This window comes from Scyliorhinus canicula, chromosome 7, assembly GCF_902713615.1.
Source record: "Scyliorhinus canicula chromosome 7, sScyCan1.1, whole genome shotgun sequence".
Taxonomy (NCBI): domain Eukaryota; kingdom Metazoa; phylum Chordata; class Chondrichthyes; order Carcharhiniformes; family Scyliorhinidae; genus Scyliorhinus; species Scyliorhinus canicula.
This window is the reverse complement of record NC_052152.1, coordinates 120,168,063-120,194,628: the sequence shown is the minus strand read 5'-3', so window position 1 is coordinate 120,194,628 and position 26,566 is coordinate 120,168,063. Positions and strand designations below refer to the sequence as shown.

At 45.7% G+C, this 26,566-nt stretch overlaps 1 protein-coding gene and 1 non-coding gene across 3 annotated transcripts in view; one reads left to right on the top strand and one right to left on the bottom strand.

The window, feature by feature from the left end:
* The first annotated feature begins 1,910 nt into the window (after positions 1–1,910).
* Positions 1,911–1,983, top strand: trnav-uac. Its single transcript has one exon. It is a non-coding gene; the product is annotated as a tRNA-Val (tRNA).
* An 18,725-nt stretch (positions 1,984–20,708) lies between these two features.
* zgc:112982 (uncharacterized protein LOC503771 homolog) overlaps positions 20,709–26,566 on the bottom strand; it is a 50,540-nt gene continuing 44,682 nt past the window's right edge. For both annotated transcript variants that reach the window (XM_038802800.1, XM_038802799.1), the window contains exon 12: positions 20,709–23,083. In XM_038802800.1, the coding sequence (XP_038658728.1) occupies positions 23,054–23,083 (30 nt within the window). In that variant the 3' untranslated portion in view covers positions 20,709–23,053. The remainder of the gene's footprint in view (positions 23,084–26,566) is intronic.

The following is a 26,566-nucleotide window of genomic DNA, read 5'->3' as shown; positions in this document are numbered from 1 at the left end:
AATATAAGGAATTTGGATATCCTTCCTGAACACAATTCTTCTGATGGTGGGAAAGGGGAAGCAAATGAGAAGGGACTGGATTTTATTCTTCCATTCTACTGACATCATAATACAAACTGACCTGAGCCATCAAATTGGGTGGTCAAAGTTTTGATTGACTGCAGACTGGAGAGTATATTGCATTGGTGTAGGTAAAGTTAAATGTAATTAATGTCTTGTTGCTGAATTAGGCATGTAACTGAAGGAAACTTGAGGTGCACTTTCATATCTTGTGTTGCCCTATTATGTATTCTCATGTATTTTCTTGTCTTTTCTTGAATTTTGTTTAATTCCCTTTTCTTCCATGTACTGAATGATCTGTTGAGCTGCTTGCAGAAAAATACTTTTCACTGTACCTCGGTACACGTGACAATAAACAAATCCAATCCAATATTCTTCCATTCGACACTCCTTAAAAGCTATGCCTTTGACCAAGCATTTGTTTCATCTGCCCAACAACATTTGTATTTATCTAGCACCTTTAGCATAATGAAACATCCCAAGGTGCTTCACAGGAGCATTAACAAAATGAGACACTGAGTCATATAAAACCATAGAATTCCTAGTGCCATTCGGCCCATCAATCTGGACCAACCCTCTGAAAGAGTACCCTATTTAGGGCCACTCCGCTGCCATACCCCCTTAACCCCACCTAACCTGCACAGCTTTGTACACTAAAGAACAATTTAACGTGGCCAATCCATCTAACCTAACGTTTTTGGACTGTGGGAGGAAACTGGAACACCCAGACGAAACCCACATGCAAACTCCAGTCACCCAAGGCCAGAACTGAACCTGCATTCTTGATGTGGAGATGCCGGCATTGGACTGGAGTGAGCACAGTAAGAAGTCTTACGACACCAGGTTAAAGTCCAACAGGTTTGTTTCAAACACAAATTTTCGGAGCTCTGCTACTTCCTCAGGTGAACCTCTCTCTTCTTACCAGGGCCGGCCCAAGGCACCGGCAACTCGGGCAGTCGCCCGGGGCGCCATGTGCTAGGGGGCGCCAGAGACTCGGGTCCCGCGCATGCGCAGTTGGGCCGGTGCCAACCAGCGCATGCGCGGTGGCCGCCCTCCCGCAGGGCGGCCCCCCCGGCTCGGTCCGCCCCCCCCGGCTCGGTCCGCTCCCCCGGCTCGGTCCGCTCCCCCCCCCCCCCCTCGGTCCCTCCCCCCCCCTCCCCCCTCGGTCCCCCCCCCCCTCGGTCCCGCACCCCCCTCGGGTCCGCCCCCCCCGCCCCGCCCTCGGTCCGCCCCGCCCTCGGGTCCGCCCCCCTGCCTCCCCCTCGGCCCCGCCCCCCCAAGGGCGCCGAAGTTCAGCTTGCCCGGGGCGCCAGCAACCCTAGGGCCGGCGCTGCTTCTTACTGTGCCCTTGGTGAAAACAGATGGAAGAATGGGCTCAAAGTTGGCAGATGGTAAAAAATGACAACTGGGAACCCATTCATCGTGAGGTTTCCCTCCAAGTCATTCACCATCCTGACTTGGAAATAGGTCACCGTTCCTTCATTATCACTGTGTCAAAATCCTGAAACTCTTTCCCTCACATTCTGTAAACTATTTTTTAAAAGATAGAATTTAGAGAAAAAGTGTGGGGTAATGAATGCATTTTGGTGATTATACTGAAGAAAAGCATAGAAGACTTGCATCTGTGGCCATCTAATTGTGCTTCAAAAAGTTCCTGAGGTGCTGTAATAAATATAAAGTTAAACTAAGCCTTAGACAGCCTTCACCCACGGAGTGAAGGTTGTCATTATATTCCTCCGAACCTGCAGAGGGCGCTGTGCCGGGAGGACTAGTGACCGTGTTTCGCTGGAGTGGTCTGCGCATGCCTACTAAATGCTATAAGTCGTGCTGTCCTCTGCTCGCTCGCCTCTGGTTCCATAGTGTAGTGGTTATCACGTCTGCTTTACACGCAGAAGGTCCTGGGTTCGAGCCCCAGTGGAACCAGCTTTTCTTTTTCATTTAAAATACTTCATAATTTCCACTTCAACCTCAAACTAGTTATCCAGTTTATGTCAATCTGACACTTTTGAGTGTTAGCAGTGGATTATTACTCAATGTTTTTAATGCTGCAAGCCTCAACTGCAGCAGCTGGAGGGAATATATGGAGATAGTTGCATTATTCATGGATGAGATTACAATGTTTATCAGTCATTGCTGGTGGCTGAGAAAAATTATCTGTCAAAAGTACTTGAACCAGTTGCTTGATATGTAGATATGTAGTTCTGCCCCAAACATTAGAAATTCCTCATGTGAAGAGACTACATTTATTCAAATTCCAATCCAGTGGCTACTGACAAAGGGATCAGATGTTGGGGACAAATCCCATTTTCAATTGTTTCTTGCCTGGTTGTTTGTTCTTCCTCTGCCCACTCTCTCTAAATCCTGGAGTTATAATCATAGAATCCCTGCCATGCCGAAGGAGGCCATTCAGCCCTTCGAGCCTGCACTGACCCTCCGAAAGAGTACCCTGCCTAGGCCTATTCCCCCACCCTAACCCCGCAACCCCAGTTAATCTGCACGTCTTTGGACACTGCGGGACAATTTATCGTAGACAATCCACCTAACCAGCACACCTATTGGCGGCACGGTAGCACGGTGGTTAGCACGGTTGCTTCACAGCACCAGTATTCCAGGTTCGATTCAGCTTGGGTCAATGTCTGTTCGGAGTCTGCACGTTCTGCTCATGTCTGCGTGGGTTTCCTCCGGATGCTCCGGTTTCTTCCCACAAGTCCTAAAAACGTGCTGTGAGATAATTTGGACATTCTGAATTCCCCCTCAGTGTACCCGAACAGGCGCTGGAGTGTGGCGAATAGGGAATTTTCACAGTAACCTCATTGCAGTGTTAATGTAAACCCACTTGTGACACTAATAAAGATTATTATTATGGTATAGTAAAATATCTCAATGTGTTTCACAGAAATGTTAATCAAACAAAACTATGACACAAGGCCACATAAGGAGATATTAGGATATATGGCCAAAAGATCTGTCAATGGGGTAGGGTGTAAGGAGAGTCTTAAAGTTGGAAAGAGTCATAGAGTCATAGATATTTACAGCATAGAAACAGGCCCTTCGGCCCAGCTTGTCCATGCCGCCCAGTTTCTATCACTAAGCTAGTCCCACTTGCCCGCATTTGGCCCATGTCCCTCTAAACCCACCCTGCCCATGTAACTATCCAACTGCATTTTAAAAGACAAAATTGTACCTGCCTTTACATCATTTTAATCCCACTGACCTGCTTACTTAAGGTGAAACACAATTGCCGCCTCTAATTGTAACAGCCTGTTCCAGATGCTCACCACCCTCTGTGTGAAGAATTTCCCGTCTGGTCTCTTTTATATCTCTCCCCTCTCACTTGAAACCAAGCCCTCCAATTCTAGAGGTGGGGAGTTTTAGAACATAGAACATACAGTGCAGAAGGAGGCCATTCGGCCCATCTAGTCTGCACCAACCCACTTAAGCCCTCACTTCCATCCAATCCCCGTAACACAATAAACCTCCTCACCTTTTTTGTCACTAAGGGCAATTTATCATGGCCAATCCACCTAAGCTGCACGTCTTTGGACTGTGGGAGGAAACTCGAGCACCCGGAGGAAACCCACGCACACACGGGGACAACGTGCAGACTCCGCACAGACAGTGACCCAGCAGGGAATTAAAACCTGGGACCCTGGTGCTGTGAGGCCACAGTGTTATCCACTTGTGCTACCGTGCTGCCCACATTTTAGCAGGGGAATTCCAGAGCTTAGGGTTTAGAAGGTGAAGGCACAACCATCATCAGAAGTGTCAGTCAAAATCAGGGATACACAAAAGGTTAGAATTGCAGGAATGCAGAGACCTTGGAGACCTGTGCGGCAGGAGCAAATGCCTGACTTTGGGAGGATGTGGTCAAGGAGGGGTTTGAAGGGCAGCACGGTGGCGCAGTGGGTTAGCCCTGTGCCTCATGGCGCCGAGGTCCCAGGTTCGATCCCGGCTCTGGGTCACTGTCCGTGTGGAGTTTGCACATTCTCCCCGTGTTTGCGTGGGTTTCGTCCCCACAACCCAAAGATGTGCAGGGTAGGTGGATTGGCCACGCTAAATTGCCCCTATATTGGAAAAAAATAATTGAGTACTCTAAATTTATAAAAAAAGAAAAAAAAAAAAAAAAGGAGGGGTTTGAAAGCAAGGATGAGATTTTGAATATTTTAAATTGGGAGCAAATGTAGGTCAGTGAGCACAGGGGTTGATAGGGACGCAATTTGGTGTACCTTTGCAGCAGCAGAGATTTGGATGAGCTCAAGTCTACAGAGTGCAAGAGGGGAGGTTGTCCAGCCAACTCTAAAACCAACAAAAGATATGGATGAAGGTTTCAGCAGTAGATGAGCTGAGGCAGGTATGATGAATTTAAGAAATTGGTATATATTTTGTATTTTATATTGGTTATAGTAATGTTTTTTTAATGCATGAGTTCGGGCAGAAATATATCTGTTGCAGCAATATTAGCAAATAATATAAGTTAAGATTTCCAGACACTGTGGCTGCAGAATGTCCAATTAAGATGTCATAAAAGTGAGATCATCATTCATTCCAACCAGGTATGAGTTTACAAAGAGAGGCTTAATGGAATTTTGTAATTGCTGGAGATTCCCTGGGGAGTAGATCATTTGAGATATTGTGTTTAGACTTAAGTAAGCAGGTCAGGGGATCTGAGTGGGGATAAAAATTATGTAATTAATGGGAGGAGCCAGGTCGGTTGCAGGCAGTTCAGATTTTAGTTTTGCGGGGGCTTCCGGTGATGGTGATGTGCTGAGCAGACACACATCAGGTGGCTCTCCTCCAGAACATCGGCAAATAGGCAGTTTTAGTTAAAATTGGCTCAAAGAATCAGTCATATCTCATCCACAATTAAGAAAGGGAAAGGACAGAATCATCATGCCTGCAAACAGGGGCTCGAGAGGCCACAGAGACAGCAGAAGCAGAGGGAAAGGCTACCAGCAGCGGGTGGATGAGTCAGTGACGATAGTTAACGATAGTGACATTTAAGGGTCATCTTGACAAATACATGAATAGGATGGGAATAGAGGGATACGGACCCAGGAAGTGTAGAAGATTGTAGTTTGGTCGGGCAGCATGGTCGGCACGGGCTTGGAGGGCCAAAGGGCCTGTTCCTGTGCTGTATTTTTCTTTGTTCTTTGACCCACGAGGCGATGGGTTCCCGGCCACCCTGGCGAGACGGAGACCGACGACTCAAACAACGGCCTCCTGGAGAGGAATGGAAGAAGTTCCTGATGAAGGAACTGACAGCTATGAGGGAGGCAATAAAGATGGAAATCCATGTGAGGGTCAAGGTGGCAGTTACAGAGGCATTGTTCACCATGCAGACGCCGATAGATGGATTGGAGGAGAAGGTGGAGGCACAGGGGAAAACCATCCTCGAGTTGGAAAATGCGTTGTCAGCTCAGAGCAACACGATTGTCACTCTGGAGGCCGAGATCAAAAAGTTGGTAGCAACCCAGGGGAGCTTGAAGGGGAAAGTCGAGGACCAGGAGAACAGGTCCTGATGCCAGATTATCCAGATTCAGGGCCTGCCAGCAGGGATCAAGGGCAGGGACCTCACTGGCTATGTAACCCAAATGCTGGGCAACCTAGTCGGGTGCGACCACTTCCCGCAGCGTACCACCCGGCAGGGAGGGAGCATCTGACAGGGTAACCACAGGGGCAGGGATGGGGAACGTAAGGGGGTGGTGGGGAGGGGAGACACGGGGGAAAGGTGCAGCAGGGGGGACGGGGGGGGAGGGGGGTAAGAGGGAACACAAGGAAAGGAAAGGGATTGGTCTCAGACTGGCTTCATCAGGAAAGCTGCAGATTGAAGGAACAAGATGGCGCCACAAACAGCCACTTTGGACGGTCCCTGAACAAAGGTTGACTCCAGAGTTCAGGGGCTCACCCACGTGGCATACACACAGTTCGTGGCTTTGTTGGGTGCCCCCGGGACAAAGGAAAACCCCGGACCATAGGGGCCAGCCTCATGGTGAGAACTGCGACTGCGGCCATTTTGGACGGCCCCCTAACAAATGGAAATCTCGGAGTGCAGGGGCACGTCCACCAGGTAAATATGGTAGACCCCGCCAAGGGATCAGACATTCCCCACCAGGATAGTCGCCTGGAACGTTAGGAATCTTCACCCATTTGAGAGCTATGAAAGCCGACAGTCTTTCTTCAAGAGATGCACCTGAGGGAGAAGGACTGACTGTAGGTAAGGAAAGGCTGGGTGGAAAAGATGAAACCTTCATGCTACGGGATGAGGGCTAGGGGGGTAGCTATCCTGATTAGCAAGAAGACTATGGATTAGTGGGAAACCAGAGGATTGGGAAGCATTTAAAAGCGAGCACAGGACAACTAGAAAAGCAATAAGTGGGGAGAAGATGAATTATGAGTGCAAGCTAGCTAGTAATATAAAGGAAGATAGGAAGAGTTTTTTCCAATATATCAAAGGTAAGAGAGAGGCAAAAATAGACATTGGACCACTGGAAAATGTGCCTGGAGAAGTTATAATAGGAAACAAAGAAATGGCAGACGAACTGAATAGTTACTTTGCATCAGTTTTCACGGTGGAAGACACCAGTGGGATGCCAGAGCTCCAGGAGAATGAGGGGGTAGAGGTGAGTGCAGTGGCCATTGCTAAGGAGAAGGTTCTGGGGAAACTGAAAGGATTGAAGGTGGATAAATCCCCTGGACCGGATGGACTTCACTCCAGGGTTCTAAAAGAGATAGCTGAGGAGATTGTGGAGGCATTGGTGATGATCTTTCAGCAATCACTGGAGGCAGAAAGGGTCCCAGAGGACTGGAAAGTGGCTAATGTAACACCACTGTTTAAGAAGGGAGGGAGGCAAAAGACGGGACATTATAGGCCGGTTAGCCTGACTTCGGTCATTGGTAAGATTTTAGAGTCCATTATTAAAGATGAGATTGCGGAGTACTTGGAAGTGCATGATAAAACAGGACTGAGTCAGCACGGCTTCGTGAAGGGGAGGTCATGTCTGACAAATCTCTTAGAATTCTTTGAGGAAGTAACAAGGAAGTTAGGCAAAGAAGAACCAATGGAAGTGATTTATTTTGATTTCCAGAAGGCCTTTGACAGGGTGCCGCATAAGAGACTGTTAAATAAGTTAAGAGCCCATGGTGTTCAGGGTAAGATCCTGGCATGGATAGAGGATTGGCTGACTGGCAGAAGGCAGAGAGAGGGGATAAAGGGATCTTTTTCAGGATGGCAGCCGGTGACTAGTGGTGTACCTCAGGGGTCGGTACTGGGACCACAACTTTTCACAATATACATTAATGATCTGGAAGAAGGAACTGAAGGCACTGTTGCCAAGGAAGCAGGCGGGCTTCAGAATGACTTGGACAGGTTCGGAGAGTGGGTAAAGTAGTGGCAGATGGAATACAATGTGGAAAAGTGTGAGGTTATGCACTTTGGAAGGAGAAATGGAGGCATAGACTATTTTCTAAATGGGGATATACATGGAAAATTAGAAGCACAAAGGGACTTGGGAGTCCTTGTTCATGATTCTCTTAAGGTTAATATGCAGGTTCAGTCAGCAGTTAGGAAGGCAAATGCAATGTTAGCATTCATGTCGAGAGGGCTAGAATACAACATCAGGGATGTACTTCTGAGGCTGTATAAGGCTCCGGTCAGAATGATCCCTGGAATGAAAAGCTTGTCGCATGAGGAATGGTTAAGAACTCTGGCTCTGTACTTGTTGGAGTTTAGAAGGATGAGGGGCGATCTTATTGAAACTTACAGGATACTGTGTGGCCTGTATGGAGTGGATGTGGAGAGAATGTTTCCACTTGTCGGAAAAACTAGAAACAGAGGACATAATCTCAGGATAAAGGGACGATCCTTTAGATGAGGAGGAATTTCTTCAGCCAGAGAGTGGTGAATCTGTGGAACTCTTTGCCGCAGAAGGCTGTGGAGGCCAAATCACTGAGTGTCTTTAAGACAGAGATAGATAGGTTCTTGATTAATAAGGGGATCAGGGGTTATGGGGAGAAGGCAGGAGAATGGGGATGAGAAAAATATCAGCCATGATAGAATGGCAGAGCAGACTCGATGGGCCGAGTAGCATAATTCTGCTCCTATGCCTTATGGTCTAAGACAGTGTTTACGGTGACAAGGACAGTCACGGACCCAGGGGGACGGTACGTCATGATCAGCGGTGTCCAAGCGGTGCTCCGGTAAACGTGTACGCTCTCAACTGGGACAACATGGATTTTATAAAGAATACCATGGTGGAAATCCCCGACATTGACCCACACCGACTGATCATGGGGCGTGGGGGGGACTTTAACCGCGTCCAGGACACATTGACGGACCGATTGAACCCCAGATCAGGAAAAAGGACAGGCATGGCCAGGGAATTGGGAGCAACCATGAAGAGATGGGGGCTGTGGACCCATCGCGGTTCTGGCACACAGGTGAGAGGGAATTCTCATTCTTCTCACCAGTACTCTGAGTCTATACCCATATCAACTTCTTTGTAGTGGGGAAATCAGTGCTTCCAGACACAGTCAGGACAAAATAGTCATCTCCGACCACGCTCCACATTACATAGATGTGAGGTTGGAGATGGGCCGTGCCCACCGCCCCACATGGAGGTTGGACACGGACCTCTTGGCCGACAAGGTCTTCTGCCAGAAAACATCATAGGCCGTAAATGAGTACATCACTAACAACCAGGATGGGGACGGCATGAAGGTGGTGATTAGGGAAGAGATTATAGCCTATAAGGCATGTAGAGACAGGAGAAAGAGGGTGGCTAGGCAACAACTGATTGACTCCATCAAGGCGGTCGACAGAAGATACTCCAGGGCCCCGCCCATAGAGTTTCTGGTGGAGAGGAAAAAACTACAAATGGACTTTAACCTGCTATCCATCAGGAAAGCAGCGCACCAACTCCGCCACGAACACGGAGAGAAGGCTTGCTGCCTACTGGCTCACCAGTTGAGAAAGTAGGGAGCCACGAGGGAAATAGCCCAGGTAAAGGACACAGAGGCGGACTGGTAGCCAAACCAAAAAGATCAACCAAGCTTTTAGGGCCTTCTACCAGGGAATGCACACCTGCGAGCCCCCCGATGGGGACTTGACTTGACTGGCTGGATATGCCAGTCGTGGGGAATGATAGACGGGGGAGCTGGAAGCACCAATAGGACTGGGAGAGATCATGGAGAGCATCAACTCCATGCAGGCAAAGAAGGCACCGAGACCCGCTGGGTTCCCGGTGAACCTCAATAAGAAATTCGCACCAGCTCTGGCCCCTTACCTATGGGAGATGTTCGCAGACTCGCTAGCAAGGGGCTTCCTGCCTCCTACACTTGCACAGGCCCCCATATCGGTTATACCCAAGAAAGACAAAGACCCCACGGAATGCAGATCATACAGACCCATTTCGCTGCTTAAAGTAGATGCGAAAATATTCACGTAAGTCCTGGCCAAGAGACTAGAAGACTGCGTACCAGAAGTGATCGCAGAGGACCACACGGGCTTTGTCAAGGGTAGACAGCTAACTACGAGCATCAGGCGGCTGCTAAATGTGATATTAACTGCATCCAGGGAGGGAACACCAGAGGTGATTGTCTCCCTGGATGCAGAAAAGGCTTTTGACAGAGTTGAATGGAAGTACCTCATAGAGGTTCTGGAGTGGTTTGGGTTAGGAACAGTCATGGGTGAAACTCATCACTCAGTTTCATCCAAACTCATCCAAAAATGTTAGGAGGGGTTATTGGGTTAGGGTGGAAGTGAGGGCTTAAGTGGGTCGGTGCAGACTCGAAGGGCCAAATGGCCTCCTTCTGCACTGTATGTTCTATGTGCCTATGTAAATCTACACTCAACAATAAACAATAATCAGTAACGAATGCAATGTCAATCCCCATGTCAATACCAAAATTCCCATCCTCCCATCAAACCCCCAGACATTAGCCCGCATGTTGACATAAACAAATAACAAATAGGAATCAGGAGTCACCATTAACACATACAGTCCCCCTCCCCCCAACTCTCCCAAGCCCACCCCCCTAATGTTCAATGTAATCCAATTCTCCAAAGTGCACAATGAATAACGTCCATGAATTGTAGAACGCCTCCATCCTTCCCCTCAGTTCAAACTTGACCACAAGAGTCAAGAATTCCAGCAGGTCCCCCCGCCACACCAGGGCACAGGGTGGAGAGGTTGTTCTCCATCCCAACAGGATCCCTTCCAGCGGTGCCTTCTGCTCTTCCAAAATAGCCCCGTAAACAACCAACACTACCCCCTTCTCCAATCCCCCTGTCGTCAACACCTCCTCCAGCAATGTGGAAGCTGGCTCTATCGGGAAGCTCTGTATTTACTTTCTGGCAAAGTCCTGCAAACCGACCCCCAAGAAACAAATCTTTTAGTGTCCTAATTCCTTTCTCCTCCCATCTCCGAAAATTTTCACCCGACTTCCCTAGCTCAAATCTATGGTTCCCCCGAAACGACATTTCCCTTGACCCGGCCCCCAACCTGAAGTGCTGGCGAAACTGCCTCCAAATTCTCAACAAAGCTATTTCCCCAGGGCCGTCAGGAGCAGCGCTGGTGCTAGCGCCTTCAATCCCGACCCACTACCCAAACTCTCCTCCATTCTGACCCACTGGGAGTCAACCCCTCTGACCCAGCTCCACATTCGCTGCACAGTAATTATACATCAGGTTTGGAAGACCCAAACCCCCTGCCTGCCTTCCACTCTGTAGTGGCACCATTCTAATACTAGCCGCCTTCCCTCCCCATATGAACGAGGTAATCATCCCTTCAATCTCTCTAAAAAATGCCTTTGGCAGGAAAATCGGCAGGCATTGGAAAATAAACAGAAATCGCGGCAAAACATTCATTTAAACCACCTGTACCTGGCCCGCCAGTGACAGAGGGAGTAATGCATTTTGGAAGGTCTAATGCAGGTAGAGAATACACAATGAATGGTAGAACCCTCAAGAAAATTGAAAGTCAGAGAGATCTAGGTGTACAGGTCCACAGGTCACTGAAAGAGGCAACACAGGTGGAGAAGGTAGTCAAGAAGGCATACGGCATGCTTGCCTTCATTGGCCGGGGCATTGAGTATAAGAATTTGAAAATCATGTTGCAGCTGTATAGAAACTTAATTAGGCCATACTTGGAGTATAGTGTTCAATTCTGGTCGCCACACTACCAGAAGGATGTGGAGGCTTTAGAGAGGGCGCAGAAGAGATTTACCAGGATGTTGCCTAGTATGGAGGGCATTAGCTATGTGGAACGGTTGAATAAACTCGGTTTGTTCTCACTGGAACGACGGAGGTTGAGGGGCGACCTGATAGAGGTCTACAAAATTATGAGGGGCATAGACAGAGTGGATAGTCAATGGCTTCTCCCCAGGGTAGAGGGGTCAATTACTAGGGGGCATAGGTTTAAGGTGCAAGGGGCAAGGTTCAGAGGTGATGTACGAGGCAAGTTCTTTACACAGAGGGTAGTGGGTGCCTGGAACTCGCTGCCAGAGGAGGTTGTGGAAGCAGGGACGATAGTGACATTTAAGGGGCATCTTGACAAATAGATGAATAGGATGGGAATAGAGGGATTCAGACCGCGGAAGTGAAGAAGATTGCAGTGTAGACGGGCAGCATGGTCGGCACGGGCTTGGAGGGCCGAAGGGCCTGTTCCTGTGCTGTACTTTTCTTTGTTCTTTGAGACCATCCTACCTTGCCAGATCAGCTTTCACCCTCCCCACCAAACTAGAAATGTTGTACCTGCGGAGCCCCCCCCCCCCCCCCCCCCCCCCCCCCCCCAATCCTGAGCAACCTGCACACCGAGGTATCTAAAGTGAGTCCTTGCCCTACGGAATGGCAGCCGCCCCACCCCTGGCCGAGACACCACAAAATATTCACTCTTGTCTAGATTTAACTTGTAACGCGAGAAAGACCCAAACACCCGAAGCAGCTCCAATATTCCCCCTATTGACACACTCGGTTCCGACACGTATAATAACAAGTCATCAGCATACAAGAACACCCTATGCTCTATCCACCCTCGCACTATCCCTTTCCATACCCCCAAACTTCTTAACGTGATGGCCAATGGCTCAATCGCAAGTGCAAACAGCAGGCAGGACATAGGACATCCCTGCCTAGTCCCACGGTGGAGAGAAAAGTATTACGATCTGACGTTCTTTGTGCGGACACTGTCCCTCGGCTCCTTATATACAGTAGTAGCTTTACCAGTCCACAAATCATGGTCCAATCCCAAACTGCTCCAGGACTGCCATCAAGTACCCCCATTCTACCCGGTCAAATGCTTTCTCGGCGTCCAATGCCACAACCACCTCTGTTTCCTCCCCCTCCACCGGTGCCATAATCACAAGATTTGTTTATTTTGTACTGTATAAAATGAAAAACCTGAATAAAAGCATTAAAAAAGAAAGTTTTTGGTTTTGCCAGTAACTGTGAGCTGAGCAGCAGCTTTTGCAAAAGGCTGTCAGGTTAAGCCGTAGTTTGACAGACAAGAATCGTCAGGCTGTTTCCTGACAGGATCTTTTTCTCTTCAAGCAGTATTTCCAAGAAATCTCTATTTAAGTGTACAGCAAGTATCCCTGTGTTTGCTAATTGTATTTATAATGGTTTTTAACCTGTGATGGGTTTTGCTTGATAGAGATAGAGACGGTATCAGTTAGAAGTTAAAGTGTTTCTTTCTTTTGTTAAGAACTGTTTAACTGTTAACTGTGAGCTATTTTCTGTGATGTTATATGAACATTAGAACCAGGAGTAGGCCATCTGGCCCCTCGAGCCTGCTCCGCCATTCAATGAGATCATGGTTGATCTTTTGTGGACTCAGCTCCACTTTACAGCCCGATCACCATAACCCTTTATTCCTTTATTCTTCAAAATCTAACTATCTTTATCTTGAAAACATGTAATTAAGGAGCCTCAACTGCTTCACTGGGCAAGGAATTCCATAGATTCACAACCCTTAGGATGAATAAGTTCCTCCTAAACTCAGTCCTAAATCTGCTTCCCCTAATTTTGTCCCCCAGTTTTGCTTTCACCCGCCAGTGGAAACAACCTGCCCACATCTATCCTATCTATTCCTTTCATAATTTTATATGTTTCAATAAGATCCCCCTGCATCCTTCTAAATTCCAACGAGTACAGTCCCAGTCTATGCAACCTCTCCTCGTAATCCAACCGCCTCAGGTCTAGGATTAATCTAGTGAATCCCCTCTGCACACCTTCCAGCGCCAGTATGTCCTTTCTCAGGTAAGGAGACACACTTCTTCAAATGTGGCCTCACTAGCACCTTATACAGTTGCAGCATAACCTCCCTAGTCATAAAATTCCATTCCTCTAGCAATGAAGGACAAAACTCCATTAACCTTCTTAATCACCTGTTGCACCTGTAAACCAACTTTTTGCGACTCACACACTAGCACACCCAGGTCCCTCTGCACTGCAGCATGTAGTTTAATCCTATATTGATAATAAATTTTGTTTTAACATACCATATCTCGGTTTGTCGGTGGAATCACCGCTGGAGCTAAGTATTCGTTCCTCACGGTTTTACAAATTTAACAAAAAGTGTTTGGAGTTCTTGTCCAGTATCCAAGCAAATATTGGAGTCTGGTCTGGGATCTTAACACAGGGATAGAGTAAGGTGATGTTATGTCAGTACCAGTAAGTAGTCTTGGTGGTGGAGAGAATATGTGGTCAAAGCTCAGGGTAGGACGGCACGATTATGAATGTGCATTGTAATAAAGAGAGAAAAAGGCGTCTATAATAACCACTGCTGATCGAGAAGCAAATCTCATCAATCTGCAGGACTTTGAAACGTCATTTTTCTAACAGCCTAAAAACTCTCGGAGAATCTCAAACACCACTGTGAGAAATAATCCAAATGTTCTGACTGCGGAATTGGCATCTGACCATCTTAGATTAGGCTACGCAGATTAATTCCAAAAATGTGCAGGTTAGGTGGATTGGCTATGCTAAATTGCTGCTAGATGGGGTTACAGGGATAGGGTGGTGGATTGGGCTTAGGCAGACTTCTCTTTCATTGGGTCGGTGCAGTCTCGATGGGCTGAACGGCCTCCTCCTTCTGTACTGTAGGGATTCTATGATTCTAAGTATACTTTACATTGATACGTGAGCTCCATATACCCGATACCTGTGGAGAGTCAGGAGCGAAGGCACTTCAGTAGTTTGAGGCAGGAGCAGGCAAGATTAAAACAATGAGTGGTTTTCTAATTATAATCACCATCAATTTGTCTTTTCTTATTCCCCAGCCTCTTGCAGTGGTTCATTCTGACAGACTTGCAGCCAATGTTGCCAGCTTCAGATGAGTCACATCTCTCCCTGGTGCACTTTTGGAATATTTTTTCTTGGAGTCAGAATGGGCACCAGGCTGATTTTCTGCTGCTTCCCCCCACCCTCACTCCATTTGCTGCACCTGAGATAGTGATGCAATTCTCAAATTCCTTCCCCACCTCAGCACAGTAGAGGGTCTAAAACATTCCTTCCTTAAAGATGCTCACTTATGTTCAGAGAAAATCAATTGGGGCAGACACAAAAAGTAAGATAGCCACAGGAAAGTGACCGAGCAGTCCTTTAATGAAAGTGCACACGTTTATCATTCTACACCTTCTTTCTCTCCTGTTATGCAAAGATCAAATAACATTAACCATTATACTCATGTTGAGCAAGCATGGGAGAGAATGACCTTTACCAGAAGAGTGAGTTAATTTCCCAGTGTATACTCAATACAGATATTCGAATCACATTTGATTAAACATATTACATGTTGATAAAGGATACAGTACATAACCGAGGGGCTTGCTGGTGAGTGCTGTGCCCCATTCACAAGCGAAATGGCATTATATTACAAGCAGTGAGCAGCTGTTATTGTGGGGAAATGTGGAGGAAGTTGTCCGCAGAATCATTTCGCTTCACGACAGATATACAGCAAAAGCCGACCTATTGCATTAAACCTGAGGAACTGTGCAATGTATTAGAATGAAAACCAAATTAATTTAGTCAACTGCTTTAAAGTAGCAGGAAAACGGTATTAAACTACCTTGCTGTAAATGGTTGGTGTTAATTTTCAAGTGTCAATGTTATTTTTGAATTGTCGAGATGTCAAGTGGCTCCTCCCATTGCCCAAGTCAAACCTTCCCCCAGAACTCAACCATTTTAAACCTGCCCCACCATTTCATTCCTTCCACCATGTCAATGTGCCAGTTTGTCTCAGTTATGCCCACATCCTTTTCCCTCAAATTAGGTTCCATCCAACCATCCTTCCTGGCTCCAAATGCTAGCCAATATTGTAAGTAGTTCCCACTCTTCCGGCACTGTCAAAGAACAAAGAATAAAGTAACGTATAGCACAGGAACAGGCCTTCGAACCTAAAAGGTTTTACACTTCTGGGGCTCGTGTCCCTCCATTCCCATCCTATTCATAAATTTGTCAAGACACCCCTTAAACGTCACTTCCGTACCTGCTTGTGGGTCTCACCCCTACAACCCAAAGAAGATGTCCAGGGCAAGTGAATTAGCGTGGCTAAATTGCCCCTTAATTGGAAAAAAAGAATTGGGTACTCTAAATTTATTTTTAAAAACTATCGCACTTGCTTTCACCACCTCCTCTAGCAGTGAGTTCCAGGCACCCACTATCCTCTATCCTGTCACTCGCATCTAAAAATCTCTAGGTACTGCCTTCTTCACAACCCCCTCCTTAGATTCACGGCCATTTCCTTTCAATTCTTTACATCTGCCAAAATCCATTCCCCCAAAATGTCCGTTATCAAAATTATGTGATACTCTGTCCAATAGTAACCATAGTGCATCATCCCATCTGGAACTCTCTGCACCCATGCGTGGCCACACCATCCTTCTTCAGCATCCCTCCTCACAATGTCAACATATATTCCACCCTCCCTCGTTGCCCTTGAGGTGGTGGTGAACTGCCTTTTTGAACCACTGCAGTCCTTGTGGTGTAGGTACACCCACAGTGCTGTTAGGGAGGGAGTCCCAGGATTTTGACCCAGTGACAGTGAAGGAATGGTGATATATTTCCAAGAGAGGATGGTGAGTGACTTGGAGAGAACTTGTAGGTAGTGGTGTTCCCAGTTATCGGCTGCCCTTGTCTTTCTAGGTGGTAGAGGTTGTGGGTTTGGAAGGTGCTGTTGAAGTAGATTTGGTGAGTTGCTGCAGTGCATCTTTGCAGATGGTGCAACACTGCTGCCACTGTGCATTGGTGGAGGAGGGAGTGAACGTTTCTGGATGGGTGCCAAACAAGTTGCTTTGTCCTGGATGGTGTCAAGCTTCTTACGAGTTGTTAAGTTGCACTCATCCAGACAAAAAAAGTGCTCCATCACACTTCTGAATCGTGGACAGACTTTGGGGAGATTTCTCACCTCAGGATACCCAGCTTCTGATCTGTTCTTGCACAGTATTTACATGGGTGATCCAATTATATTTTTGGTCAATGGTATCCCTTGGATGTTGATAGTGGGAATTAAGGAATTGTAATACCATTGAATGTCAAGGAGAAATAGATTCTCTCTGGTTGGACATGCACCTGAATGGTGTAAGTGCTGCTTGCCACTTAACAGCCCAAACCCAAACGTTATCCAAACCTTGCTGTATGCAGGTGCAGTTTGCTTTAGTATCGGAGTATTTCAAATGGGACTAAACTATGCTATCATCAGTGAACATTGCCGGTTCTGACCTTATGATGGAGGGAAGGCCAGAAGCAGCAATGATAATCTACAGGTACCGGATGAGCAGCACCTCGTTCCAACATTGCACCACCTTCCCTATTAGCTGTGTTGTCAAGACAGATTATCCAATATTCAGTCTTGCAAGAGCATCAACCTTCGGGAAGACTGAAACCAATGGGTTGGATTCTCCATCGGCGGGATCCTCCGTTTTGCCGGCAGCACACTCATACCCGGTATTCCAGAAGGCGTGGGGGTAGCCACAATGGGAAGCCCCATTGGCCGGCTGTCAAGAAGGAGAATCCCACTACTGGTGGGGGCACACCCCACAGAAAACAGGATGCAGCAGGACGGAAAAACCCGCCCAACATCTTTGGCCCCCACCATACACTTGCCACCCTCACCACCAGCTCCTTCCCTTTTTTGACCCCTATTGTCCACTATCTCAGCATGCTGTTCAGCTTCCATTCCCATCACCATTACTTTCTCTTCCATCACATCAACCATCTTTGTCCCTATGGAATCAGGAATCATTGTATAATACAACACAGGAGGCCATTCAGCTCCCAATGAGTCTGCACCAGGTCCCTTGCAGAGCAGGTCACCCTCCCCTTTCTCTGCAATTTTATCTCTCCATTTATTTAGCCATTTTCTTTTTGAGGCTCCTATTGAATCTGTAGCTACCTTTTCATTAATTGATTCAAATCTTAACCAGTCATTGCTTGAAAATATTTTTCATATTGCTTCTGGTTAGTTTATCATCTTAAATCTGCACCCTCTAACAATGCTTTAGCCATTGTAAAGTTTTTTTTAATCTCCACAATGTCAGCTGATTGATGTTAACAGTGCATCCAAAATCCTTTCACATCGTTCACATTTTCAAAGTGATCGGGGTGCTGTGCTTCGATGGGAGATTTCTTGCTTACATCTTTCCAAGGGCAGGTTGACCCAGTAATGTGGCATGGTTTGGAATGTTAGTACTAAAGTGAGCTTATTGTCATAGTTACAAGTTTCATCTCATTAAATTATCATGTCTCTCATTCTGCTCAATTTCCTGAGTGTTCAGTCAGAAGGTTAATTTCCACAGATCCATCCAGTATTTTTAAACATTTTTTATTCTCCTTTTTTACATTTTTCTCCCAAATTTACACGCACCAACAATAAACAATAATCAGTAACAAATAGGTCAATCCCCATATCAATCACAACAATCTCATCCTCCCACCAAACCCCAAACATTAGCCCGCATGTTCACATAAATAAATGACAAAAAGGAATCAGGAATCACCCATAGTCACCATTAACTCACACCGCCCCTCTCCTCCCCTCCCAACACTCCCACCCACCCCCCAACTAATGTTCGATGTTATCCAGTTCTTGAAAGTGCATGATGAATAATGACTATGAATTGTAGAACCCCTCCATCCTTCCCCTCAATTCAAACTTAACCTTCTCAAGAGTCAAGAATTCCAACAGGACCTCTGCCAGGGTACAGGGTGGTGAGGCTGCGCTCCAACCTATCAGGATCCGCCTTCGGGTGATCAACGAGGCGAAAGCCACATCTGCCTCCGCACCCGTTTCCAACCCTGGCTGGTCCGACACCCTGAATATGGCCTCTTGGGGCCCCGGGTCCAGTTTCATGTGCGCTACTTTAGAAATTACCCTAATAAACCTCCTTCCAGTAATCCTCTAGCTTTGGACAGGACCAAATCATATGAACATGATTAGCTGCCCCCCCCCCCCCCCCCCCCCCAACCAGCCAACACTCACATACATCTTCTACTCCTTCAAAGAATTGGCTCATCCTTGCCCTCGTGAGATGTGCCCTGTATACCACCTTCAGGTGTATCAGCCCCAACCTCACGCACGAGGTGAAGGCATTCACTCTCCGGAGCACCTCACACCAGAACCCCTCCACCCACTTTGCTTTGATCCCTTCCAGTGGTGCCTTGTCCTCTTCCAAAATAGCTCCGTAAACCGCTGACACTACACCCTTCTCCAGTCTTCCTGTCGTCAGCACCTCCTCCACCAATGTGGAGGCCGGCTCCACCGGGAAGCTCTCATTTCTGGCAAAATCTCAAACCTGTATGTATCTAAACATTTCCCCCTGCTCCAGCCCATACTTCGCTTCCAGCTCCTTCAGACCTGCAAACTGACCCCCAAGAAACAAATCTTTTAGTGTCTTAATCCCCATCTCCTCCCATTTCCAAAAATTTCCATCCCAGCTCCCTGGCTCAAATCTGTGGTTACCCCAAATCGGCATTTCCCTTGACGCTGCTCCCAACCCGAAGTGTTGGCGAAATTGCCTCCACATTCTCAATCAATCTATTATTACCGGACTCCGACTATTTCCCCAGGGCTAGCGGGAGCGGCGCTGTTGCTAGTGCTTTCAATCCCGACCCTCTGCACAAACTCTCCTCCACCCTGGCCCACTGGGAATCAACCCCTCTGACCCAGCTCCGCAGATCCATCCAGTATTTCGGGTAGTTTGTTTTTATATTAGAGGCATGTTGGGCAGGAAATGAATCATGCCTCCAGGATCAAAGACGATGGCTTTCGTCTTCCCTTTGTTTAAATGGAGGATCATCTGTCTAATACTGGATTGTCAAACAAGCATTGGCTAACCAGAAGTAGAGAAGGCTAGAGCAGGGTGGTAGTGAGATAGAGCTGTGTCCTCAATGTACATGTGGTATTTGAAATGTTTGCAGATGCTACTGCTGCGGGGCAGTCATGAACATATGAATGCAAGTCAGTGGAGGGAACAGGGCAGGAGCAGAAAGAGAAGTTACTACAGGAAGCTTACTGCATTCAACTGGATATATAGGAATGGATCCAGACCCACCCACTGGACAACAGAGGAAAGGCACTGGGGAAGCCAGAAAATTATTGGAAGTTAGGGACCATCAACCATCCTTAACGAAAATAAGAAACACAAAGGCTGCCGGTTATTTTGTGTGCAGGAAATAGATTTATTTGTGAGCTATGGGTGCTCACCACCATTCATACCTACTGCATTCATCTCTTCTTTTGCGGTCTGCTTCCAATCCAATTGTTAAGATTTCCATTTCAGCCCATTCCATAACCACCAACTGCTGCAGCTGCCCTTTGGAGACTACGATCATCCTACTTTATTTTCCTCTTTTTGCAATAACCTCATTGCATTCCCATTCACAACCATTCCACCCCATTCTCTCACCGTGGTTAACCAACTGTTCGATGCTGTAATTCTCCACATTCCTGCTGACCCAAATTCTCAGCATGCTCCCCCAGCCCCCTGCATTGAGTATTTGCAGGTCAACCCTGTCTCGTTCTCACTTTCCCACACTGGTTCAATTATCTTTAACCCGACTCCAAAAAGATTCTGATCATTTCACATCGATTGAAAGGAGCAAGGATCAGCTAATTTAACTCTAGGAACTGTATTAAGTGGCACTCGTCCTGTAAAAGATGTTTCATGGGACTTCAATTAGTAGAGGGAAGGCCACTGGGGTAGAATTGGAGAGAAATGTGTGGAAGGCCAAACATATGTTTAGTTTCAGGTTTTTGGAGAAAGTATAGGGGGCGGGATTCTCCGTCCTGCCACACCCACTGTTTGGTGTGCGCGTCCCCACCGGCAGCGGGATCCTCCATCTCACCAGCCAGCCAATGGGATTTACCATAGTGGGCACCCACATGCCTTTGGGAAATCCGCATGCTGGCAAAGTGGAGGATCCTGCCAACGGAGAACCCAGGCCAAGAGGTACAACAAAAGATGTAATAAAGAGAAGGAGAATTCCAAAGGGTGCAGATGAAGCAAGGTTAAATTGTATATTTTTAAAATTCACATTTGATGTTGATCCTTAAACATGTTTGCTATTGGTTGCAAGATGTCTCCTTTAAATGTTGCAAAGCTTCACTGGACTAAAATTATTCGTAGTCAAAATACATAACACAAGTACACAAAGCTTAAAGCAACAGGTGAAAGTTTAATGTAATAAACAAGTGGCTTAATGAACAGCAGCTTGAGGTATGCTTTTGTTAAAAACAGACAATTAATGTGTGTGGCTACAGCAGTGCAAGTACATGGTTTCATAATTTTTTTTAACATAAACCTCAACCAGCTCCTGCCAAGTTCCATAGCTTTGGATGCTTTAACGGTTTAAAATGATGCATGCCTGTGTATGGTCATCCATTAGAAAGCTATTAACAAATGTTGTCATGTAGTCATATTACTGCACAGAAAAGCAACAGTAATGCTACTAAAACAATCTACAGAGAAAGAATTCATGGAATGATTCTTCATTTTCAGTTTTGTGGAGTTGTTTATTGGGCATTTAGACATCATTTGGAAAGGATCACATGCTTGATATATCACTGGGATCAAAAAAGTCATTGCAGAACAGTCACTACATTTGTACAATTCACAGGTGTGAAGGAACTATAGGTAAATAACTTTCAATTTGTTACCTACATACCTCAATATTCAAGTCCTTGGACAAACTAATTCAACAACTATTTTAAAGTTAATCTGTCCCAAACAAGATAGAAATGATTGTGCGGAACTTGAGGTCAAGGTTCTGAAATGGCTCAGTGTCACCCAATAAACAGACCTGATGTTAGCACCACGTCACCTATCCATGGTTTTAAGAGTACAACTATGGGTGGAGTACTGAAAATATCACTGGAAAGGTAGCATGGATTATTCCAGTAAACATACAAATGATTACAATTGTCAACAGACAACATTCAACATTTATAGGTAATCCCAACCGACCCAAATGAAGTCATAAAATGTGGATTAATCAGATTCAACTACAGTTCAAAACATGAAATACACAAATATAATTGTGCTTCATCCACATGACAGATACAGAATTCAGAATTTTCAAAGTGTAAAAATTACATTTCAACTAGATTCAGAATGTAATTTATTTTATGCTTTTAGGAATAATGTATTAAAAAGAACATTGTTTTTAATTAGTCATTTACAAGCATTGACATTTTAGTTTGGAGGGAAAAGCCTCCATGCACTTAATTTTAACATGAACAAACACTTCCCTCTAGCCCTGGTTCCCAGGTTTGCTTTTTGGGGGAAAATAAAAATCAATGAGCACAACCTCTGCTGTGACCAGGTGTATCTGAGCTTTCTGAACAGGAGAGTGGAGCAGTTGAGGAATGGAAATATTTCCACATGTACTCTCAGTCTGGAAGTGCAACAACTTATCTGAGGCTTGACATAGATAGGAGCATGGGAGACACTCAATTAAATTACATTAGTGAAATCAAAGAGACAGAGACTCACGCACATTAAGAAAACAAGTTAATAATTCGGCCATTCTTATCTCACCTTATTCCTTGCTGCTTTTTAGATTTTCAATGGCTTGCCCTTTTACACTATTTGCTGTGTCAGTTTGTTTTTGCTTTATTGCTTGTTTTGTCTTTGTTTCTATCCCTTTCTGCCCCATTCCAGTTTTACCACACTTCTCGATTTAAATCATCTCTGCTGTTAATTCTACACACAAAGTGACAGTGGATAACAATACCCACTGCAACAAAACAGAAAAGAGCTACAAAATCCCAAACAACTATGTCTCACACCAAAACATTAACATACCGTTTATTCGCACATGCACAATTGCATGTTCAAACCAAAAGCACAACAGCAGTCTGGGATGCAATTGCCCCATAAGAAGGAAAATAAACTCAGCCATAAAGTCCACAATATGAATAACTGGGAATATTTGTACTTCTCTTTATGAGTATACCAAGCAACTTCACCTCCTCAGTCTCCTATAGCCAAGGGCAAAAATCAGAGAAAAATCCACAAATGTAATTTTTAAACATCCCCTCTACTTTCAATCACTAATTATCAATCACTGATCAACACCTCTAATTTTGGAAAACACTGTGCAAGTTCTTCACCTCTGCATTCTCGTTTTGGTTACGCTTAAATGGAACGGTGTTTAATCTCGTGCCTGTTTTTAATATCGTGCAGTTCAGTTCTCATGAATGAATTATTCATGATTACCTTGTCTGACTGGAGAGAAGGGGTGAAGAGTAAGATACGTTTAAGATTAATTGGAGGACAGTGAAGTATTTTAATCAATGCCCAGGTTATCCAGGGTACCTTAAAAAAACAAGTTTTATTCGCCACTAACTATAGAACAAGGTGAACAAACAATAGCATTCAAAAGCAGTCTGCAAAGGACATATGGATTTATTTCAACTGAAATGTCTATAGTCCTCTGGAAATTTACATCAGAAATATATATGTGGGTCCAAACTCTTCAACATTCCGATAGGTGCAGCATCTACTTGTCTGTGGTACTGCTGGGTACTTCCTAATCAAGAAAGAAAATCAATGGGAAAGAGTTACAATTGGAACACTTTATGTCAGGGGCGAAAGAGCAAGGAGTTTAACAAAGAACAATACAGCACAGGAACCTTCGGCCCTCCAAGCTTGCGCCGATCACGGCACCTGCCCAAACTAAAACCGTATGCACTTACGGAGTCTGTAAAAAAACTTGCCTCGCACATCTGTTCGAAACTCCTCCCCACGCACTTTAAACCTATGTCTCCTAGTACTTGACTTTCCTACCCTAGGAAAGAGCATCTGACTATCCGCTCTGTCAATGCCACTCAACCTTGTAGACCTCTATGAGGTTGCCTCTCAACCTCCGTTGTTCCAGTGAGAACAGACCCGAGTTTATGTAATCTCACCTCACAGCTAATGCCTTCCATACGAGGCAACATCCTAGTAAACCACTTCTGTACCCTCTCCAAAGCATCTACATCTTTCTGGTAGTATGGCGACCAGAATTGCACACAATATTCCAAATGAGGCTGAACTAAGGTCCTTAACAGCTGCAGCATGGTTTGCCAACATTTATATTCAATGCCCCGACTGATTGACCACCTTATCCACATGCGTTGCCACTTTGAGTGATTGGTGAACATGTACGCCCAGATCTCTCTGCCTGTCAGTACTCGCAAGAGTTCTACCATTAATTGTGTAATTCCTACATGTATTGGACCTTCCAAAGTGCATTACCTCACGCTTGTCCGGATTAAACTCCATCTGCCATTTCTCCGCCCAAAACTCCAACCAGTCCTGCTGTATCCTCAGACAATCCTCTTCACTATCCGCAACTCCACCAATTTTTGTGTCGTCTGCGAACTTACTAATCAGACCAGCTACATTTTCTTCCAAATCATTTATATACACCATGAACATCAAAGGCCCCAGAACTGATCCCTGTAGAGCACCACTACTCACAGCCTTCCATTCAGAAAAGCACCCTGCTACTGCTACACTCAGTCTTCTGTGCCCAAGACAATTCTGTACCCAACTTGCCAGCTCTCCTCTGATCCCATGTGACTTCACTTTTGTACCAGTCGACCATGAGGTCCTTGCAAAGGCTTTACTGAAGTCCATGTACACGCCATCTTCTGTCTTACCCTCATCTATCACCATTGTCAATTCCTCGAAAAACTCAGTCAAATTAGTGAAGCACAACCTCCCCTTTACAAAACCATACTGTCCATCACTAATAAGTCTATTTGTTTCCAAATGTTAATAAATTCTATCACTTAAGAATCTTTTCCAATGATTTCCCTACCACTGACGTAAGACTCACTGGCCTATAATTTCCTGGATTATCCCTGGTGACTTCTTAAACAATGGAACAACATTGGCTACTCTCCAGTCCTCTGGAACTTCACCTGTAGCCAATGAGGATACAAAGATTACTGTCAAGGCCCCAGCAATTTCCTCCCTTGCCTCCCGCAGTATTCTGGGATAGATCCCATCAGGCCCTGGAGACTTATCTAATTTAATGCTTTTTAAGCTGCCCAACACCACCTCTTTATTAATATCAACATGACTCAGAATATCTACACACTCTACCCGATACTCCCCATCCACTAAGTTCTTCTCTTTGGTGAATACTGAGGCAAAGTATTCATTTGGTATCTCTCCACATTTCCTCTGGTTCCATACAGAGATTCCCTCCATTATCCTTGATTGGACCAACCCTTTCTCTGGCTACCCTCGTGCTTTTTACCGCTAACATTGCTACAGAATTCAAATCCAAGCTATGCTTGGATCTTGCACTGTTACTCCCACGGCTTCATGCGAATGGCACCAGTGAAGAAATATTAAAGTGAATTTGTAATTCAAGAATAATACTTTTCTCAAAAACGGACCACATAAAGCAGTCATCTGAAGTTACACAATCTTGGAAGTCACTTAGTTCAAAACTTCAAATTCAAAATTATAAATTAATTATTTCCCCACCAAAAGTTCACGTATTTAAGGCAGGGAACAGATTAACGTTAGTCTCAACATCACTTATGTATGATGGGCATCAATGCCCTTAATAGGAGGAAAACAGATTTATTTCAAATGCACTTAATCATAGAGTCATAAAATTTACAGCGCAGGAGGCCATTCGGCCCATCGAGTCTGCACCGACCCTTGGAAAGATCACCCTATTTAAGCCCACACCTCCACCCCATCCCCGAAACCGAGTAATCTCACCTAATCTTTTTGGACACCAAGGGCAATTTAGCATAGCCAATCCGCCTAACCTGCACATCTTTGGAATGTGGGAGGTAACCGGAGCACCCGGAAGAAACCCTCGCGACATGGGGAGAATGTACAAACCGCACAAACAGTGACCATAGCCAGGAATTGAACTCAGGTCCCTGGCGATGTGAAGCAACAATGCTAACACCGTGCTGCCATGCCGTTGTGAGATGTACTTTGATCTGATCACTTTAAAACATTCTCACCCTGTCATTAGTGACAGACGTGTCACCCGAAACGCCAGTGTCATATTGTTCAAATTGTCGTCTTCTGACACAATCACTGTTTAGAAGGGCTTCTCTGCTGGCTGTATTTTAGGAGAGAAATTTTACTTTCACCATTAAGCTTCAGTGGTATCTCAGAGATGATCACAAGAAGCACTTGCAAATGAAAGCAGCTGAGGACAGCAACAAACTTAACAGCCCAGTAGTTTGGGGCAGCACGGTGGTATAGTGGTTAGCACTGCTGCTTCACAGCGCCAGGGGGGAATTCCGGCCTCGAATGACTGAGTGTGGAGTTTGTACATTCTCCCCATGTCTGTGTGGGTTTTCTCCGGGTGCTCTGGTTTCTTCTCAGTCTAAAGATGTGCTGGTTAGGTGGATTGGCCATGCTAAATTATCCGCACTATCCAGAGTTTAAGTGAGGTTATGGGGTTACAGGGATAGGGTGGGGGAAATTTGCCTAGTTAGGGTGCACTTTCAGAGGGTCGTGTAGACTCGATGGGCCGAATGGCATCCTTATGCACTGATGGGATTCTAGTGGAGAGATGTAAAGTCAGTGAGAGTTCTTATATGACAAGTGAACCAGATACAGTAAGACAAAGTTGTTGAAGATTTAAAGTAGCAGGGCAGACATTAGCCTCACAAATTCTGTTTCAATACACTGGGATCATAGATCATATTTCAACAAAATATAATTTATAGTAGCTGCTTTGTGCAACATTTTAGCTCCCTCCTCCTCCCCTATAAGACGTCAAAGAACATGGGTTTGAAACTCAAAGGAAAAAACAGATCAATCTAGATCAGGGGTGGGCAAACTTTTCCGTGCAAGGGCCACATTCAGAAATTCACAATTTTAAAGGGCCGCGTAGTATATTAATTAATAGTCCCGGTTGTAGCCAATTAGCGTGCGGCATATACCTCAGCGCTTCCCCCAGCGGCATCCTGCCTTTAGCCCTCTTTTTGTCTACTTTTCAAAAATGGCGCTTCACCCGGTTATGATTCTGGGCGCCTCATAT